Source organism: Leptodactylus fuscus, chromosome 1 (assembly GCF_031893055.1).
Source record: "Leptodactylus fuscus isolate aLepFus1 chromosome 1, aLepFus1.hap2, whole genome shotgun sequence".
NCBI classification, from domain to species: Eukaryota; Metazoa; Chordata; class Amphibia; order Anura; family Leptodactylidae; genus Leptodactylus; species Leptodactylus fuscus.
This window is the reverse complement of record NC_134265.1, coordinates 214,269,136-214,289,459: the sequence shown is the minus strand read 5'-3', so window position 1 is coordinate 214,289,459 and position 20,324 is coordinate 214,269,136. Positions and strand designations below refer to the sequence as shown.

General features: G+C 44.0%; 1 protein-coding gene across 2 annotated transcripts in view; it reads right to left on the bottom strand.

The window, feature by feature from the left end:
* The window catches only part of MLLT1 (MLLT1 super elongation complex subunit), a 260,650-nt gene that overhangs the window by 146,280 nt on the left and 94,046 nt on the right, over nucleotides 1-20,324 (bottom strand). For both annotated transcript variants that reach the window (XM_075283405.1, XM_075283412.1), the window contains one exon: nucleotides 541-628. In XM_075283405.1, the coding sequence (XP_075139506.1) occupies nucleotides 541-628 (88 nt within the window). The remainder of the gene's footprint in view (nucleotides 1-540; nucleotides 629-20,324) is intronic.

The window sequence follows — 20,324 nt, the reverse complement described above, 5'->3', positions numbered from 1 at the left end:
AGGGCATAGAGCCATCTACTTCTGGCTCCGTGCACTTTATTGGTTTAGGCGTTGTAAGTGGCCCTGTACAGCTTATCCATGCCGGGCATATTGTTGGACTCCCATTTGTGAGTCCCATAAATTTGTGATCACATATTTATGGCCTGACCTAACGGTGTAAAATAAAGTTACATGACAAGCACACATCATCAGTTCCATAAAAATAGAGCCTGAATGACTAACACTCAATCTACACTGTACAAAAAATATATAGAATACAATAGCTATGTAGATTATTACATGTGTAAGCAATCACTGGACTGGCTCTATACAGGCAAAATTGAAGCCATCAGCAACAGGAAATGGCACAAATAGTGCAAGCTTTATCAACTCGTAAATTGTAAACCCTTGCGCGCATGGCCCTCTATTCCACCATTTCAGTAGGCCACTGTAAGGATTGTAAAAAAAAAAAAGTAAAAGTAAAAAAAAAAAAGTTCAACTTTCCTGGAATTTAAAAGAAAGTCAGTAGGTGAACGATTTCTTTGTACAGTGCATGCATACCTTGGCTGTGGTTTTGTGAGGGTTCGAAGTCTGACTCTGAGCTGGAGTCTGAACTCGAGCTGCTGTTTGATGGACTTGAAGGAACAGACTAGAAACATCAGAAAGAAAAAAATATTTAGAGGAAAATATGAACATACAGTTAGATCTAAGCCTCTGTTCACAGAATGTTTATTGTCTCCCTTAAAGCATAACTAAACTTTCGGACAAATATTCTGGCAGTAATTGTGTCATTAATAAATTTTTTTATATACTTTACAAATTTTGTCTTGGCGTAAGCCTACGTTGTGCAACTGTCCCGGCCTCTTGTGGGGACTTTGGGGCTCGGTTGGATGTTCCCTTTAGGGGCTCGCCTGGGGTTAGGAAACCCCTTTTTCTTTGCTTCTTTTACCCTAGCGAAAGATCAATTGGCCATGCGTGTGATGTGCCGGAAGCTCCTCTTGGTTTTACTAGCGCCACTCCGGAAAACGATCTGCAGTGGTGCGTTTTTTTGGCACCATATGGCTACATCATCATTCCAGCCTTTGCTTTTATTATGTTAGCTCAGTCGGGTTCTGTTAGAGAGGTGATGAACCTTCTGATCTTATTAACTGCCACCATTCCTGCCATCTTATGGGCGCAAGTCCAAACAAGAATGCTGCAATCCTTAGTGTTCCCAATATGGGACGAGCATCATCTCTGGACAAGGGTATTATAGTTCCTTAGAAGACCAAACATTCCCTTTGCTGGTGGCAGGTGAGAAGAAATATCCAAAGGGTGTCCCTTAGTGACTCCAGAATCCCATAATTGTTACCAAAGATAAGCATTGTCAGGGTTAGGGGGCTCACACATCAGCCTCATAGGTGCAAAGTGGGACCTCTCTCTGAGGGACGCCTCTTCCAACCTGCGGGAACTGTCAGCAGTTTGAGAAGCACTTTTGGCCCTGGAACCCTCTTTGATGTGAGAATTCGGTAAAGGAGTTAAGTGTAAAGCTTTGCTCGTATCTCACAATTCAACCAGTGCTCAGGAATAATATCTATTGCTGGCTATTTGTTCCTTTTTGTTGTTACATTATACATTTTTTTATTGATCAACCTTTTTTTGCATTGTAATGAACTAATAAAGGCCATGTATTATTTATAAATAATATTATTTTTCTTTGCCACTGCTTCTTCCTTTTTAACCTATCTTCTAATTGTTGTCAACTTTAAATGTAAACACCTGCATCTTCCAGTCTCTTGTGGCCCGCTGCATCCAGACCGAACTGCTAGCTTCTAGAGTTATTTTTTCTGTCCACTCAAGAGTAGTGGATTCCCTGACCCATTTCTGGCCTTGGGTCTCCTCTACGACTATACTCCACTTCCACTCAATCACAGGACATTGGCGAAGATCCAGGAAGAAAAGAAACAGGTGATCCTGATTCCTTCAAACTGGCCCGCATTTTGATTGTGTGTTAAAGGTGTTTACTGGGCAAAAAAATAATTTTCAAAAAAGGTCTGTTAATGCTATTAATAAGTGCACCCATATACTTTTAACAGTGTTTTGAGTGATTTATGGGTTCTCTGGAAGCTCCTGGCATCCTCCTGTTCCATGCCTTTCCTACAACTCCCTTGACTCTTTTGGCTGCACTCAGAGCTGACCCCCTCCCTGCTTCCCTAACTAGCCTGCCCACTAGCTATTTTTAGACTCCTAGTTCTCACTTACTCAATAACCTTCTCCTTTAGCTGTAATTTTGCAAACACTTTTGAGCCCATATCCCCACAGTAAAATGCTCCTCATAGTATATAACACTCTACAGTGGTCCCCGCACAATAAAATATGCTCCACAGTGGCCCACTCAAAGTATAATACGTTCCACAGTGGCTCCACACAATATAATATGCTGCACAGTGTCCACACACTGTACAATGCTTCACAGTGGCCCCTGTACTGTATAATATCCTCCACAGAGGTCCTGCATAATATAATGTTTCACAGTGGCCTCTGCACAGCATAATTTGCGCCATAGTGGCATATTATACTGTGATATATTCCCATGACTAAAGTACACGTCATGGGTTCGGAGCTGCCAGGAAGAATAGGTAAGTACAAAGGGGCTGGGTACTTTCCACTGATGTTGTGGGAGATGCAAACATGTCACATGGCCTATATATATTACAAAAAAAATCAACAGATATTGATAATATATGGAATTTAGAAGTTGGAGGTTGGCATGGGGGTCTTGTGACTAAAATATGGATTTATCCTGGAAAACCCCTTTGAAGTTTAATTTATTCTCTTATGTCCTATGTTACATCTATTGAATGTCAAAGAGGGACCGTTTAACCTTTTCCCATTCTGAGCCGTACTATTATGTCACGCTGAGTATATAGTTAAGGCTCAGCTCCATAAAAAATATGGCGCTCTAATGCTGCATTACTTCCAGAACTCAGTTGCATATTAATTTCCTAATGCAGACTGTGTTTTCAACCAGTGACATCTCTAGAAATTAGTATTAACATTAAAATAGTATTAGAATAACATTAGAATAGATAGGACTTCATAGTTCCTGTCTTATGAAAGAAGAGAATCATAAGACACCAAAATCATGTTTTATAATGCCTGAGATATAACAGTTTGAAGAGATCCTTCCCTCCCCTAAATTTCTCATTACTTTACAGATTACCCGTTCTTCAGTACACAGCGAAAAGCAGGGAACAGCTATCAATACAGAAGCAAGGGAAAGAAAAAAAAGAGGTGCAGAATTTCACAGAAAGTAGTTAAAATTTTGCAATAAAGTATATTGCAAAATTAGTTGACACAAAAACTGCCAGAAAAAACGGAAGCTGTCTGAAGGTTTAGCGACGCTTTATAATAATATACATATATGTTCCATGAATGCCTCTAATGGAATGGAATCCATCAACCATAGGGTCCCATTGGTTGGGGTGGGGGGGGAGCAGACATTTAATGTATACAAATTTTTACTAGATTCCGTGGTATATGAAATCGCATATAGACTGAATACAGTATACTGATTACCTCTACTTTTGCTACAACTTTAATTTCAGCATATTAAATGAACATAGTGGTAAATGAAGAGCCACTATGAGAGGTGGCATGCTAATCAAGCCTTCAAATGCTGACACCAGGGAGAATTTTCTTGTTTGCACATACATAGGTACATAGTTACATAGTAGATGAGGTTGGATAAAGACATGAGTCCATCAAGTCCAACCTATAACCCTACAATCCCCTACAGTGTTGATCCAGGGTAAGGCAAAAAACCCCATGAGGCTCGTGCCAATTGCCCTATTTCAGGGGAAAAAAATCCTTCCCGACTCCAATCTGGCAGTCAGTATAAAACCTTGGATCAACGTGTCCTTAAAATCTAGAGACCATAACCCGTTATATTTTTCTCTTCAAGAAAGGCATCCAGGCCCACTTTGAACTTGTTCAGTGAATCCGCCATCACCACTTCCTGGGGCAGAGAGTTCCAGAGCCTCGTTGTTCTTACTGTGAAGAATCCCCTTCTATGTTTCTGGTGAAACCTTCTCTCCTCCAGACGTAGAGGATGTCCTCTTGTCACTGTCACATGCGAGATTACAGATCATGTGCAGGATTATAACAAGTAGCCATGGGGCACCATGGAAAACGTGTAATTGAGTCCCACTCTATCTTGCCCAGCTTAAAGGGAGTCTATCATTGGGATTTTTTAATTTTAGCTAAACATATCTTCATGCAGCCTTTAGAAAGACTATTGTAAGCATACCTTTTTCATGAAAATACCGGCCACATATTTGAAACAAAAAGTATGCCAACAATAGCCTTTCTAAAGGCTACATGAAGATAAATTTAGTTAATCTCAAATAAATGGCGTGATTAAAACTAGATTTTATTGATATACAGTGCCTACAAGTAGTATTCAACTCCCTGCAGATTTAGCAGGTTTGATAAGATGCAAATAAGTTAGAGCCTTCAAACTTCAAACAAGAGCAGGATTTATTAACAGATGCATAAATCTTACAAACCAAAAAGTTATGTTGCTCAGTTAAATTTTAATAAATTTGAAACATAAAAGTGTGGGTCAATTATTATTCAACCCCTAGGTTTAATATTTTGTGGAATAACCCTTGTTTGCAATTACAGCTAATAATCGTCTTTTATAAGACCTGATCAGGCCGGCACAGGTCTCTGGAGTTATCTTGGCCCACTCCTCAATACAGATCTTCTCCAAGTTATCTAGGTTCTTTGGGTGTCTCATGTGGACTTTAATCTTGAGCTCCTTCCACAAGTTTTCAATTGGGTTAAGGTCAGGAGACTGACTAGGCCACTGCAACACCTTGATTTTTTCCCTCTTGAACCAGGCCTTGGTTTTCTTGGCTGTGTGCTTTGGGTCGTTGTCTTGTTGGAAGATGAAATGATGACCCATCTTAAGATCCTTGATGGAGGAGCAGAGGTTCTTGGCCAAAATTTCCAGGTAGGCCGTGCTATCCATCTTCCCATGGATGCGGACCAGATGGCCAGGCCCCTTGGCTGAGAAGCAGCCCCACAGCATGATGCTGCCACCACCATGCTTGACTGTAGGGATGGTATTCTTGGGGTCGTATGCAGTGCCATCCAGTCTCCAAACGTCACGTGTGTGGTTGGCACCAAAGATCTCGATCTTGGTCTCATCAGACCAGAGAACCTTGAACCAGTCTGTCTCAGAGTCCTCCAAGTGATCATGAGCAAACTGTAGACGAGCCTTGAGATGACACTTTGAAAGTAAAGGTACCTTACGGGCTCGTCTGGAACGGAGACCATTGCGGTGGAGTACGTTACTTATGGTATTGACTGAAACCAATGTCCCCACTGCCATAAGATCTTACCGGAGCTCCTTCCTTGTTGTCCTTGGGTTAGCCTTGACTCTTCGGACAAGCCTGGCCTCGGCACAGGAGGAAACTTTCAAAGGCTGTCCAGGCCGTGGAAAGCTAACAGTAGTTCCATAAGCTTCCAATTCCAGATGATTCTCCCAACAGTGGAAACAGGTAGGCCCAACTCCTTGGAAAGGGATTTGTACCCCTTGCCAGCCTTGTGACCCTCCACGATCTTGTCTCTGATGGCCTTGGAATGCTCCTTTGTCTTTCCCATGTTGACCATGTATGAGTGCTGTTCACAAGTTTGGGGAGGGTCTTAAATAGTCAGAAAAGGCTGGAAAAAGAGATAATTAATCCAAACATGTGAAGCGCATTGTTCTTTGTGCCTGAACTACTTCTTAATACTTTAGGAGAACCAAACAGAATTCTGGTGGTTTGAGGGGTTGAATAATAAATGACCCTCTGAATAAACTTTTCACAATTTAAAAAAAAATTAAACAAAGAAATAACATTCTTTTTTGCTGCAGTGCATTTCACACTTCCAGGCTGATCTACAGTCCAAATGTCACAATGCCAAGTTAATTCAGAATGTGTAAACCTGCTAAATCTGCAGGGGGTTGAATACTACTTGTAGGCACTGTACGTTAAAATAAAAGTCCAGGGTATCCTACTAATCCTACTAATATTATAAATCCTATCCTACTAATCCTATCCTACTAATATTATAAATTGTGGGTTTGTATGTTTGTTCCTCAATGACGCAAAAATGGCAGCAGGGATTCGGCTGACATTTGACACATGCATACCTTGGAACCTGGAATGAAACATAACATAGACTACATATTTCCTACTAATATTATAAATGTGAAAGTTTGTGTGTTTGTGGGTTTGACATTTGGCACATGCATACCTTGGAACCTGGAATGAAACATAGACTACATATTATCCCGGTAAATGGCCACACATCTTGACCACTAGCCCCAAATTTGCCATACCGCTAGGGTAACGGAGCAGAGATTATGTCATCCACTGTTCTTCAGCTGCTTCCCGATAGGACCGCGGCATTGTGAGGGCGGTGCTGAGGACGCTGTACACTCTGGAGAACATGAGAGCGTCCGGAGCAAGCGGCCGTAGTGTGAGTGCGCGAGAAGTCCCTCAGCTGTGCGCGCACGCTGTGGGACTGAACAGTTCCGCCTCTACCGGGGAGGGGTCACCTGCGCCACTGCCACAATGACGGGTCAGCCTGTTGTGCCACAGCGGCTGCTGGCAGATGTAACCTATGGAGTCTGCCAGACAGTCCCGCATGCAGCGACTATGCAGCCTCTGTGTACAGTCGCACACAATCTCGCGTGCCAAACATTTTGTGACAATGCCAGCTGTTTCAGCTCTGCTACCTATGCCGCGGGACAGGAGTTTGTGGAGGGGGTTGGGGGGAACAGGGGCACGGGATAAGGAGGGGCCCAAGGGACGAGAGTTTGGGAGGGGAGTAGGGGGTCACGGGTCGAGGTGGGTAAGTGGGGGGCACACGGGAAGGGGCATTGGGTCGGTAGGGGGACCCCAGGACGGCGGGCGCACACGCGAGAGTGGTTGTGGGGTGCAATTGCAGACGCCTGTGATATTAGTTTGGCAGGTGTGTCCAATTAAAGGCAAGACTACTTAAGAAGGCTGTCCCACATTATTAAGCAGCCTACATTTTCTGCCAAAATGGGAAAGAAAAAGGATGTGTCGGCTGCTGAGAAGCAACAAATTGTGAAGTATTTAGGTCAAGGAATGACTACAATCAACATTGCCAAGACACTTCATCGTGATCATCGCACAATCAAGTATGTAGCTGAATCACAGTACACACGTGCGTGCTGATAAGGGAAAATTGAGGACTCTTTCCATCAGACATAATTATCTGTTGGAAAGAGACAGGTTAAAAGAGCAACTGCAAAAATGCCTTGTCATAGCAGCAGACACATTTTTGAAGCTGCTGGTGCCTCCAATGTCCCCTGAACAACAAGATGCAGAGTCCTTCAGAGGTTTGCAGCTGTACGTAAGCCATCCTGTCGACCTCCTCTATCCACTGTACACAAGCAGAAATGGTTCCAGTGGGCCAAACAATACATGAAGACTGACTTCAAAACTGTTTTGTTCACCAATGAGTGCCGTGCAACGCTCGATGGTCCAGATGGATGGAGTGGAGGATGGCTGGTTAATGGACACCCCATGCAAATACGGCTACGGCACCAACAAGGAGGAGGTGGAGTAATGTTTTGGGCTGGAGTCAGGGGGAGATTGTCGGCCCCTTTAGGATCCCTGAAGGAGTAAATATGAACTCCATAATGTATGTAGAGTTTCTCAAACAGCACTTCCTGCCATGGTTGAAGAAGGAGAAACCTTGCATTCCACAGCAAGATCATTTTCATGCATGATAATGCACCGTCTCATGTTGCAAATAACACATCTGCATCTCTGGCTGCTATGGGCATAAAAGGGGACAAACTTATGGTGTAGCTCCCATGCTCCCCTGACCTCAACCCCCATTGAGAACCTCTGGAGCATCATCAAAAGGAGTGTCTATGATGGCGGGAGGCAGTTCACATCTAAGCAACAACTCTGTGAGGGTATTCAGACCTCATGCAAAACAATTAAAGCAAAAACCATCCAAAACCTGACAAATTCAGTGGACAAGAGAGTTCAGAAGCTCCTTTCGAACAAGGGGTCCTATGTGCAAATGTAACATCACTTAGAATAAAGTTTTGACTTTAAAACTGTTTGATTTCAGTTTGTAATAACCTGCTAATACTTATAATTTCACAAATGACCATTTTTTTGTTCTTTATAAAAATTAAAAGGTTGAAAACTCTGCTGTGCATAATAATTTAGAACATGCATTTTGAGTGCATTTTGTGCTGTTTTTTTAATTAAAATATACTGTTATCATAGGCAGTTTGTTCAAAAACCTTTCAATTGTACTCTAAGGGCTAGTTCACACGTGAACTGCCCGCGCGGGTTTTGACACAGAGAGAGATGCGGCGAGCCGCGTCTCTCTCTTGTCAAAACCAGCCCGCCGCGACCATCGCTGTCGCGGCTTAACCCTCTGCTGTCGGCTCAAATGAATGAGCCGACATAGGAGGGAGCTGCCGGGGGCGGAAGCCGCCCGGCTGAGCCTGCGCGGCTTCCGCCTGAAGAAAGGACATGTCCTTTCTTTTCTCCGCTAGCAGCAGCTCGCCGCTAGCGGAGAACAGAAGCCCGGCGGTCTCCATAGACCACCATTATAAGGGGAGGTTTTGGACGCGAAATCCGCTGTCAAAAACCTCCCCTTATACTCACGTGTGAACTAGCCCTAATAGTTGATGACTGGAAAATTACAATGACTGCAATTCATATATGTAATTTTTGAAAATATGATAAAATATTATTTGCATAATGATTTGGAACACAGTGTACTGAGAAAGAGGAAGAGGGGGGAAAGCAGGGCTGTTGACAAGTGACAGCGCGCCGGTGGGTCGCGGGGAGGGGGCGCCGTGTACGAAGTCGCGGGAAATGCTAAAGAAATACACACAAAAGTGATAGAAAATACATATCTACACTAATATAGGTGCTCTAGGTGAATTATTTTATCAATATCTTCCTCATCAAGGGGATATTTTCTAAATCTGAGTAGCAAGCTGTTATTAACTCCAGATTGTCAGCACACCACAGTTCAAGGATGATCTATATGAAGTAACTCAGTGTGGTCTCAGTTCAAGGTCATATATAATTAATAGTGTAGAAAAGTGTGTTACAAAAGATTATTGCTAGAGATGAGCGAACACTAAAATGTTCGAGGTTCGAAATTCGAATCGAACAGCCACTCACTGTTCGTGTGTTCGAACAGGTTTCGAACCCCATTAGAGTCTATGGGGAACATATACTCGTTAAGGGGGAAACCCAAATCCGTGTCTGGAGGGTCACCAAGTCCACTATGACACCCCAGGAAATGATGCCAACACCTCTGGAATGACACTGGGACAGCAGGGGGAGCATGTCTGGGGGCATCTAACACACCAAAGACCCTCTATTACCCCACTATCACAGCCTAACAACTACACACTTTCCACATTCCAAAAAACCTCTATCAAAGTGGGAAAATACCTGGAAACCTTCTTTACTCCCCAAATGGATGGACACAAACCCCAATTTAAGCTCAACAAACAGTAACAACCACCCCTTTAAATCACGTTCCCCATGACAACCACGGATGGAATAGACAATGGAAAATCCAAAAGCCCTCACCCTTAACTGTCATTTTGAGTGTGTGTGTGTGTGATGTGGTAAGACCTTCCAAAATTCACTTTTCTAGCCCTTAACATGAGCCCTTCCAAACAAAGTTACAGGACCTTAAGCTGAGCTACCAGCAGAGATTGAGGCCCTTGGCATGAGTAGAGCCTTGCACCAGCAGTGTTTTTGGCACTTAGTTGAGCCTTGTACCAGCGTGTGTCCCTTAACATCAGGCAGGCCCTAAGTTCTGCGCTTTGCACAAAAGTTCCACATTAACTAGGCTGAATGGTACAAACCTTAGTAGGCCCGAGTACCAGGAACAGGTCTTGCAATGGCTGTCGGATAACGCTTAAAGCACATTGTCCACCAGCCAGTCAGCCTCTACCTCCTCTTACCCAACAGTCTTGTCCTCCTTCCACCCCAAATTCCCAATCTTCCCAGAACAATAACCCCAACTGTCCCTGCTCCCCAGAGCTGTTCTCCCTTCCTTTGACTGTACCGCAACCTGCCCCTCCATTTCGCGATTCCACGGACCTAACAGACGAGTATCTGTGTCCAGATGCTCAAACACTAGAGTCTCCTCCATCTCCGGTCGATATGGTGGCGGATGACCAGCAATCCACCCTCATTGACGACGATGAGACGCAGTTGCTGTCAGGGCAGCCAGTTGACATGCGCATTGTGCAGGAGGAGGAGGCGAGACAGGAGTTGGAAGAGGAGGTGGTGGACGACGAGGACACCGACCCCACCTGGACAAGGCGGATGTCAAGCTGGGAAAGTAGTGTGGATGTTGAGGCAGGTGCAGCACCAAAAAGGGTAGCTAGAGGCAGAGACATGTCCAGAGGCAGAGGTCAGCTGCTTTGCCGAAGCCAGGCCAGACCCGGAATGTCCGAATATGTTCCCTTTTGTACCCAGCCCAGAAAAACTCCCCCATCGAGGGCACGTTTCTCAAAGGTGTAGAGTTTTTTCAAGGAATGCGCCGAGGACAGATATAGTGTCGTCTACACAATTTGCCTCTCGAAATCGAGTAGGGGCCCTGAGAAGAGCAACCTGTCCACCACTTCAATGCACCGTCATTTGGAATCCAAGCACTGGAATCAGTGGCAGGCAGCAACGGCAGGACAAACGTCGCCCGCCATTCATGCCACTGCCTCTGCTCACAGTGCTGGCGATGCACTCCAGAGGACGAGCCAGGACATCACTTCATCTGCCTCTGCCACTTTGTTGACTTCTCCCTCATCCTCCCCTTTTCCTGCCACTTCTCCTTTTGCCCGCGCCATCATGCGCCTCTTCCCAGCAACTCCCCATCTCCCAGGCCTTTCATTTCATGCTAAAGTACAGCGCAACCCACCCATATGCCCAAGACTTCAACGGCCTCATCTCCTAAAATCTGGCCCAGGAGATGTTGGAGTCCCGGCTGGGGGACACTCTGCCCTTTTTGGGCAAAGTGTCTACTGCGCCACCTCACTGTGCCGTCCACACCAGCACTTTCCCCCAAACATGAGGCGGTCCCTAAATTCAGCGCTTAGCTTAGCTGGGAAGAGGCGCATTATGGTGCAGGCCAAAAGGGCGGATGAGGGTGAACTCCCCAATGTGTCACAGACGGATATGTAGGTGTCCTTGCATCATATCCTTGCACCATACTTGGCTGGATTGGACTTTCATTTTGTGCCAAAAAGTGGTCAAGACAGCGATCCCTCAGCTAATCCCATTACACCATCCATTGCCAACTGCAGCGCTGAAATTACCATCTCTGGAAGTGGTCCAAAATCTTTCTCTGCATTTAGCCAGGCTTTATGCTATGGTAGGCTCCAGGGTTCTCTTAATGCATATTGCATGGGGGACTCAGATGTGTTTCTCAGCACTGAGACCACCACTTCCCACATCCTAAAGGAAGTAGGCAAGAGATGTGCAGTGCAGAAAAAAAGATGAGAAAATAAGTGTAGGCTGTAGAGCACAGAGGGATCGGAGAGGGCAGAGCTGGTGTCGGTCAGGTATTCCCAGTCAGAAACTGGCACTATATGTCAGTGGCAGGACTTGAGTGTATTTGTAACCCCAATATATTCTTTGCATTCCCAGTCAGACAATGGCACTATATGGCAGTGGCAGGACTTGAAGGTATTTGTAACCCCAATATATTCTTTGAATTCCCAGTCAGACAATGGCACTATATGGCAGTGGCAGGACTTGAAGGTATTTATAACCCCAATATATTCTTTGAATTCCCAGTGAGAAACTGGCACTATATGGCAGTGGCAGGACTTGAAGGTATTTGTAACCCCAATATATTCTTTGCATTCCCAGTCAGACAATGGCACTATATGGCAGTAGCAAAAATAGTGGGTGTATATAGCCCCAATTCTATTGCTAGGGGACTTGCAGGGTATTTCTGGGGTGAAGGTGGGGGGGCACACCGTTGGAACGGGGATTTGGGGTGTATATATAGGGTATACGGGAATACACTGTCAGTGTATTCCATTCAGGATCCTGGGAAAGCTGGGTTGCGGCGATTGAGCCCGTCAGTGCCACGTTACACTGACAAGCTTCTCCCTGGAATTTAGCTCTTACAAGAGCTGTTGGTTGTATTCTCCTTCCTATCCTAGCCTGTCCCTGCCTACCCAGAATCTAAGCCCTAGCTAAATGGACGGAAACCTCCGTCCCCGGTGAATTGCAAGCTCAGAATGACGCGAACCTGGGCGGCGCTGTTCTTTTAAATTAGAGGTCACATGTTTTCGGCAGCCAATCGGTTTTTCCTACTTTTTTCAACGTCACCGGTGTCGTAGTTCCTGTCCCACCTACCCTGCGCTGTTATTGGAGCAAAAAAGGCGCCAGGGAAGGTGGGAGGGGAATCGAGTAATGGCGCACTTTACCACGCGGTGTTCGATTCGATTCGAACATGCCGAACAGCCTAATATCCGATCGAACATGAGTTCGATAGAACACTGTTCGCTCATCTCTAATTATTGCCAATTCATCTAATACATGAAAACGAATATTCTGTGAAAATTTCACGCCGGGACACTGGTTATTAATGATAGGAAGACTCAGCACAAAAGTGGCTAAAAAAAAAATCCTGTCCATACCTGAGGGGGATAGAAAATAATATTTTATGTAAAGTCCTATTTAATTTGCATGCACAAAATAGGTTGGCATATTTCTGTGATTTTGGCGTTTCTTTAACACCCGCAAATATATACATGTGTGGAATGTATGAACGCCTCACATATTGCAGTTTTTTGGACAGTACATTTTGTTTGCAAAATTTTGGCAAATTTGAATTTTTGTGCAATTTTTGTTTGTAATCTCTGTTTGCTACAAAGTTGCATGAAGGTGGTTGTGTATGTGAAATATTAAGTTCTGTTTTTATATACGGTATGCTGTGCAATCTCAAAAAGTTAGATTTTGGTATCACAGTCTGCTAGGTGCAGTATAGCTTTTTAACATATTAATGAATAACAGGGAAATCTTGCTTGTCTTCTGTATTAGTGTTTTTGGGAGTCCGAGCTCTTGTTTTAGTTAATGTTTGCGGTACATATAGTATACAGTGTTGGTTAAAAGTATTGGCACCCCTGCAATTCTGTCAGATAATATTCGTTTTCTTCCAGAAAATGATTGCAAGCACAAACTCTTTCGTATTGATAGCTTCATTTATTTTGCTTGCAATGAAAAAACACAAAAGAGAATGAAAAAAAAAGTCAAATCATTGATCATTTTACACAAACTCTAAAAATGGGCCGGACAAAAGTATTGGCACCCTCAGCCTAATACTTAGTAGCACCACCTTTAGACAAAATAACTGCGAACAACTGCTTCCTGTAACCATCAATGAGTTTCTTACAATGCTCTGCTGGAATTTTAGACCATTCTTCTTTGGCAAACTGCTCCAGGTCCCTGAGATTTGAAGGGTGCCATTTTGAGAACTCTCCACATGTGTTCTATGGGATTCAGGTCTGGACTCATTGCTGGCCACTTTAGAAGTCTCCAGTGCTTTCTCTCAAACTATTTTCTAGTGCTTTTTGAAGTGTGTTTTGGGTCATTGTCCTGCTGGAAGACCCATGACCTCTGAGGGAGACCCAGCTTTCTCACACTGGGCCCTACATTATGCTGCAAAATTTGTTGGTAGTCTTCAGACTTCATAATGCCATGCACACGGTCAAGCAGTCCAGTGCCAGAGGCAGCAAAGCAACCCCAAAACATCAGGGAACCTCCGCCATGTTTGACTGTAGGGATCGTGTTTTTTTCTTTGAAGGCCTCTTTTTGTTTTTTCCTGTAAACTCTATGTTGATGTCTTTTCCCAAAAAGCTCTACTTTTGTCTCATCTGACCAGAGAACATTCTTCCAAAACGTTTTTGGCTTTCTCAGGTAAGTTTCGGCAAACTCCAGCCTGGCTTTTTTATGTCTCTGGGTAAGAAGTGGGGTCTTCCTGGGTATCCTACCATACAGTCCCTTTTCATTCAGACGCTGACGGATAGTACGGGTTGACACTGTTGTACCCTGGGACTGCAGGGCAGCTTGAACTTGTTTGGATGTTAGTCGAGGTTCTTTATCCACCATCCGCACAATCTTGCGTTGAAATCTCTCGGCAATTTTTCTTTTCCGTCCACATCTAGGGAGGTTAGTCACAGTGCCATGGGCTTTAAACTTCTTCATGACACTGCGCACGGTAGACACAGGAACATTTAGGTCTTTGGAGATGGACTTGTAGCCTTGAGATTGCTCATGCTTCCTCACAATTTTGCTTCTCAAGTCCTCAGACACTTCTTTGGTCTTCTTTCTTTTCTCCATGCTCAATGTGGTACACACAAGGACAAAGGACAGAGGTTGAGTCAACTTTAATCCATTTCAAATGGCTGCAAGTGTGATTTATTGCCACCACCTGTTATGTGCCTCAGGTAAGTAACAGGTGCTGTTAATTACACAAATTAGAGAAGCATCACATGATTTTTCAAACAGTGCCAATACTTTTGTCCACCCACTTTTTTATGTTTGGTGTGGAATTATATCCAATTTGGCTTTCTGACAATTCTTTTTGTGGTTTTCCATTGAAGACAAATTAAATGAAGATAATAATACCAAAGAATTTGTGCTTGCAATCATTTTCTGGAAGAAAATGAGTATTATCTGACAGAATTGCAGGGGTGCCAATACTTTTGGCCAACACTGTATATACACATTGTCTACACCTTAAGCTATTATTTTTAATATATTTTGTATCTGAATGTGAGCTTGAACATGAGTATTAGGCCCCCTGCTCTTCTCTCTCTACACAGCCCCCATTGGACAGATTTGGCTTCCAGTACCATTTTTATGCTGATGACACCCAATTATACACATCTTCCCGTGACATCACCCCTGCACTAATACAGAATACCAGCAACTGTCTTTCTGCTCTCTCAAATATTATGTCTTCGCTCTATCTGAAACTAAATCTCTCTAAGACTGAACTACTACTGTTTCCACCATCTAATAGATCGGTCCCTGATATATCCATTGCAGTCTCAGGCCTTACTATAACTCCTAGGCATCATGCCCGCTGCCTCGGGGTCATGTTTGACGCAGACCTTTCCTTCACTCCTCACATTGAATCATTTGCACGCTCATGTCACCTCCACCTCAAAAACATCTCCAGAATATGCCCTTTCCTTACCAGAGATACATTAAAGACACTTATTGTCTCTCTGATTCATTCTTGCCTTGACTACTGTAACTCCTTACTAATCGGTCTTCCCCTTACTAAACTCTCCCCTCTACAAAATCTATTCTGAATGCAGTGGCCAGACTCATCTATCAGTCTAGACGCTACAGCGATGCCTCTGGTCTGTGCCAGTTGCTACATTATAGAATAAAATATAAAGTTATCACTCTCATCCACAAGGCTCTCCATAATGCCGCACCTCCCTACATTTCCTCCCTTATCTCTGTCTACCGCCCAACCCGTGTTCTCCATTCACTCAATGACCTAACACTTACATCCTCTATTAGCAGGACTTCCCATGCTCGCATACAAGACTTCTCCCGAGCTGCACCACTTCTCTGGAATGCTCTATCCCGGACAATCAGATTAACTTCCAATTTCTACAGCTTCAAGCGCAAATTAAAGACATCTTTTCAGCCTATCCCAATCCCCAATGAACACCCTGTACCGTCATTAGAATCCCCCAAATTCAACCATCCTCTGTCCCAGCTCCCATATTACCCCACATGATATGATGCCATTTAAGGCTAACTATATGTCCAAGCACCTTTCACATGTTAAAGGACACGACTGGTGACCGCTCATAATGTTTTATGTTTGTGTAATGTCAGTAACCTCTATTACAAAATTGTCTGACCACTGTATAAGTAATGCCGCCCCTGCTACCTCTTGTGTCACGCCCTCTACCACATAGATTGTAAGCTCTTGCGAGCAGGGCCCTCAGTCCCATTGTGTGAAATGACTTTCTTTGTAATGTATCTTTCTGTCTGTATTTGAACCCTACTAATTGTACAGTGCTGTGGAATATGTTGGCGCTATATAAATAAAAATTTATTATTATATTATTATTATTATTATTATTAAATATTGTTGTTAAATATGTGTACATAAATTATTTGTGTTTGTCAAAAGGTTGCATGAAGGTGGATGTGGCTATTTGATGACCCATTGAGACATATGTAATCTTCAGGTTGTTTACTTTCAAAAAATATATAGGGTTTAGGGGTTCACTTGCTTTTCACAGTGTGTAATCCCTACATTTTAAATGATGATACTTTTTTTTAACATTTCCACCTTCAAAGCAGATTTTTGTTCCTTCCAGTTCTAGTGATTTTCTGAAGACACATGCATGCGGGTTTAGGCCGTAGTGATATGAATGAACTCTGCACATGTTGAACTCTTGTTTTTAGGAGGTTTTGTGCATATAATTTATTGTTTGGTTTCCGCTTTTAGCAACTAATATACGTTTATTTGCATTTTTTCATAAAACATTCACTTTAAATCAAAATTGCATGAAGGTACCTGTTCGTGTAGAGTATCAAGTGGCATTCTGACAATGCTGCAGGTGTCTACTTTAAGAAAATATATAGGTATGGGGGGTTGGATGATTTTAGGTTTGATTTATCCATCTCAATACTGTGAAAATTGCTCTGGCAGCCAGAGGTGCAAAATTTCCAGAGACCCTTGAAAGGGTAAATCAATACACTGCCAGCTCTATTCTCCTCTCTGTACTGTGACTTACAGGTAATGGATCCTTCTGTCAGCTCTTCAAAACGCATTTTGCTGCTGACTCCTGACAAGCTTTAGAACAGCGCCTGTTATTTCTGTATGTAAATCCAGATATAACAATTTGTAGTTTAGTCGAAGCATGCTGCTGGCTTGACCTGTGGATAACACAGGCTAAGTCCACCCATTAACTTGACACTGAAACAAGGAAAAATAAGACGGGAGAAACTCTTAGATAGGAAAACCCTATCTTGGTCCACCTGGTAACAATGCAAATGTTGGTGTGCAGCTTACATAAAACTTGTCCCATTTGTATCCTGGGTCACAGGATTGTCCTGGCATAACCAAGATCTTTACACATGTTTGCTCAGGATCGAAGTGATAGATTGCAGTTTCCACACACTGAGGATGACAAGGACTCCCTCCTCCCACCTGATGCTAGTGACTTTTTTTTCCCCCCTGTTGTTCCTCTGGTGCAGCACAAAGCTTAAAATTGATGAAAAAGTGGTGTTTGAGTGGTGTGGTATGCTTAAAAAGAGAGAAAACTTCCATACAGTATAATGGGTAGACAATCTTCACTGAAAAAATAAATAAATCAGACTTTAAAATGGGGATCTTTTCAAAGGAATGGTCTTTTGTGGAGTTATCCATACCTCCCAACCGTCCCGATTTCCACGAGACATTCACGATTCTGGTGACGTGTCCCGCGGTCCCGGTTGGAGGGAGGTATGTCCCAATCCAGAGGACGCAGATCTGAGTTGAACACATACGCGGCTAAAGCAAGGAGCTGACACAGGTCAGCTCCTTGCTTCGCCGCTGCCACCATCTACTGGCTGTGTGGACGCGATGTGATGAAGTCACATCGCGTCTACAACTTTGTCAGCGAGAGAGAGAGTGAGGCGCGGAGAGAGCAGCGAGGGAGCGAAGGAGAAGGTAAGTGTAATGTGTACACTAAGGTGGAACGTGAAACTGGGGGCAGATGAAGGAGAGGACGGCATGACACTGGGGGCAGAGATGTGGGGACATGAATCTGGGGGCAGAGATGGAGAGGACATGAATCTGGGGGCAGAGATGGAGGGGACATGAATCTGGGGGCAGAGATGGAGGGGACACGAATCTGGGGGCAGAGATGGAGGGGACATGAATTTGGGGGCAGAGATGGAGGGGACATGAATCTGGGGCAGAGATGGAGGGGACATGAATCTGGGGGCAGAGATGGAGGGGACATGAATATGGGGCAGAGATGGAGGGGACATGAATCTGGGGGCAGAGATGGAGGGGACATGAATCTGGGGGCAGAGATGGAAGGGGACATGAATCTGGGGGCAGAGATGGAGGGGACATGAATCTGGGGGCAGAGATGGAGGGGACATGAATCTGGGGGCAGAGATGGAGGGGACATGAATCTGGGGGCAGAGATGTGGGGACATGAAACTGGGGGCAGAGATGGAAGGGGACATGAATCTGGGGGCAGAGATGGAAGAGGGACATGAAACTGGGGGCAGATGAAGGGTGTATATGAAACTGGGGGAGAGAGAGAGGGGGGACATATAATTTACGGATGACTGTAGGAGGATTATACTGTGTGCGGACACATGAAAAATTAATGAGTGGGCGGAGTCAACACAAAAGTGGGCAGGGCTAAATTTGCCGCGGTGCGCTATTCGCGCCGCACATTTTGTCCCTCTTTCGGTTCTTCAAAAGTTGGGAGGTATGGAGTTATCACTAACTGCACCCAAGGTTTTAGTGGAAACAGGCCCCACTGATGGGTCCCATAGAAGCCTCAATGTCTGCATCCCTGGTAGTTACACATGTACATTGTACCATGCACATGTACCTTGGGATGCATCACCGTCCCAAGCTGTTCAGAGCTGTAGTAAAACATTCACAGATGTTTGGGCCATACTATAATTCTATTTGAATGTGTACAACCTCCATAAGATCCAATATTAAAGAAATTGTGGCTGTTGGCTCCACTTACACAGTCTATACCTCTCACTAATAGTATACTAAGGCAGTTTTGTACCAAAGCAGTAGGAGAGTCCTAAAAAAGAATATGGAACCAATCAACAATAAGTCCTAAACTTGTGAAGACACAAAAAAAAAAAACTCTGTGCAGAAAAAAATAACGGGTGGAATCTGTGTCCCCCAGTGAAACGAAGAGAAAAGGATTTTACCGTGAGTACAAAAAATCCCTTTTTCTTGCATATTTCACTTGGGAACACAGCACCTTGAGACATCCAAAAGCAATACCAGAGGGAGGGAAAAACAGAACCTGCAGAACTTTACAACCCAAGCTGGCATCGGCAGAAGACACAGAAAGGATCTGGTAAAATTTTGCCAAAGTGTGCACAGAAGCCCAGGTAGCCTTGCAGACCTGGGAAACAGAAGCCTGATGCTGAACATCCCAGGAGGCATCAACAGCCTTGGTAGAGTGAGCCGTCACACACAAGGGTGGATCCTTACCACTAAGCCAATAGGCTTCCAAATGACAGACCGAATACAACTGGAGATGGAAACCTTGGACACATGCAAGCCCTTCCTGGAGCCATCTAGAAGAATGAATAGAGCATCGGAGCATTGAAAAGGGCCCATAAGAGCGAAGTAGACCTGGCTGCCCGGACAACATCCAGACAGTGAAGGAAACACTCACAAGGATGCTTGGGATCAGGACAATAGGACGGTAAGACAATGTCCTCATTGATGTGAAAAGAAGACACCACCTTAGGAAGAAAAGACTATGTAAGGCAATGGATAACCTTGTCCTTGTGAAGAATCCAAAAAAAAAAAGAAAAAAGAAGGAGACTGGATACTCTGCGAGTAGAACAGCGAAAACCGGAGTTAGACATACTGGTAACGTTGTTTCCATGAGTTCACCATGAAGGCTACACAAGGAGGTTGACCTCTGACCCTCTGTAGTGACAGGAACTGAGAGACTCGTTAAATACATCACTCCCACCACCATACATCAGTGTTTACCAAATTACAGAGGAAAGATTATTTAAATTATAAACTACAGCATGTTGTTTCACATATAAATATTTAACTAGAGAGGGTAATTAGACGCCATCATGGTGAACTCATAGAAACAACATTACCGATAAGTCTAAATCCAGTTTTCCATAATGTCCACCATGACGGCTGCACAAGGAGATATACCAAATTACAGGCTCTTAGGGCGAGACTACCGCCGAAAGGATCTTATGTCCAAAGGCTATATCAGTTACAGAACCTAAAGCTAACCTGTAGTGTAGTGTATCAAAGGTCAGTGAGCTAGCCCAAGTGGCAGCTTTGTATATCTGCTCAAGGGAAGCTCCCCGTCTCTCAGCCCAAGAGGAGGACGTTGCCCTAGTTAAGTGAGCTTTGATGTTCCCTGGCTCTGCTAGATTCTTTAAAAGGTAAGACTGCTGGATTGTCAACTTAATCCACCTTGTGATGGTAGTTTTGGAAGCCTTATGCCCCTTATCTCTACCTCCAAATTTAATTAATAAATTGTCGTCCTTCCTGCAGGAGGAGGTAGT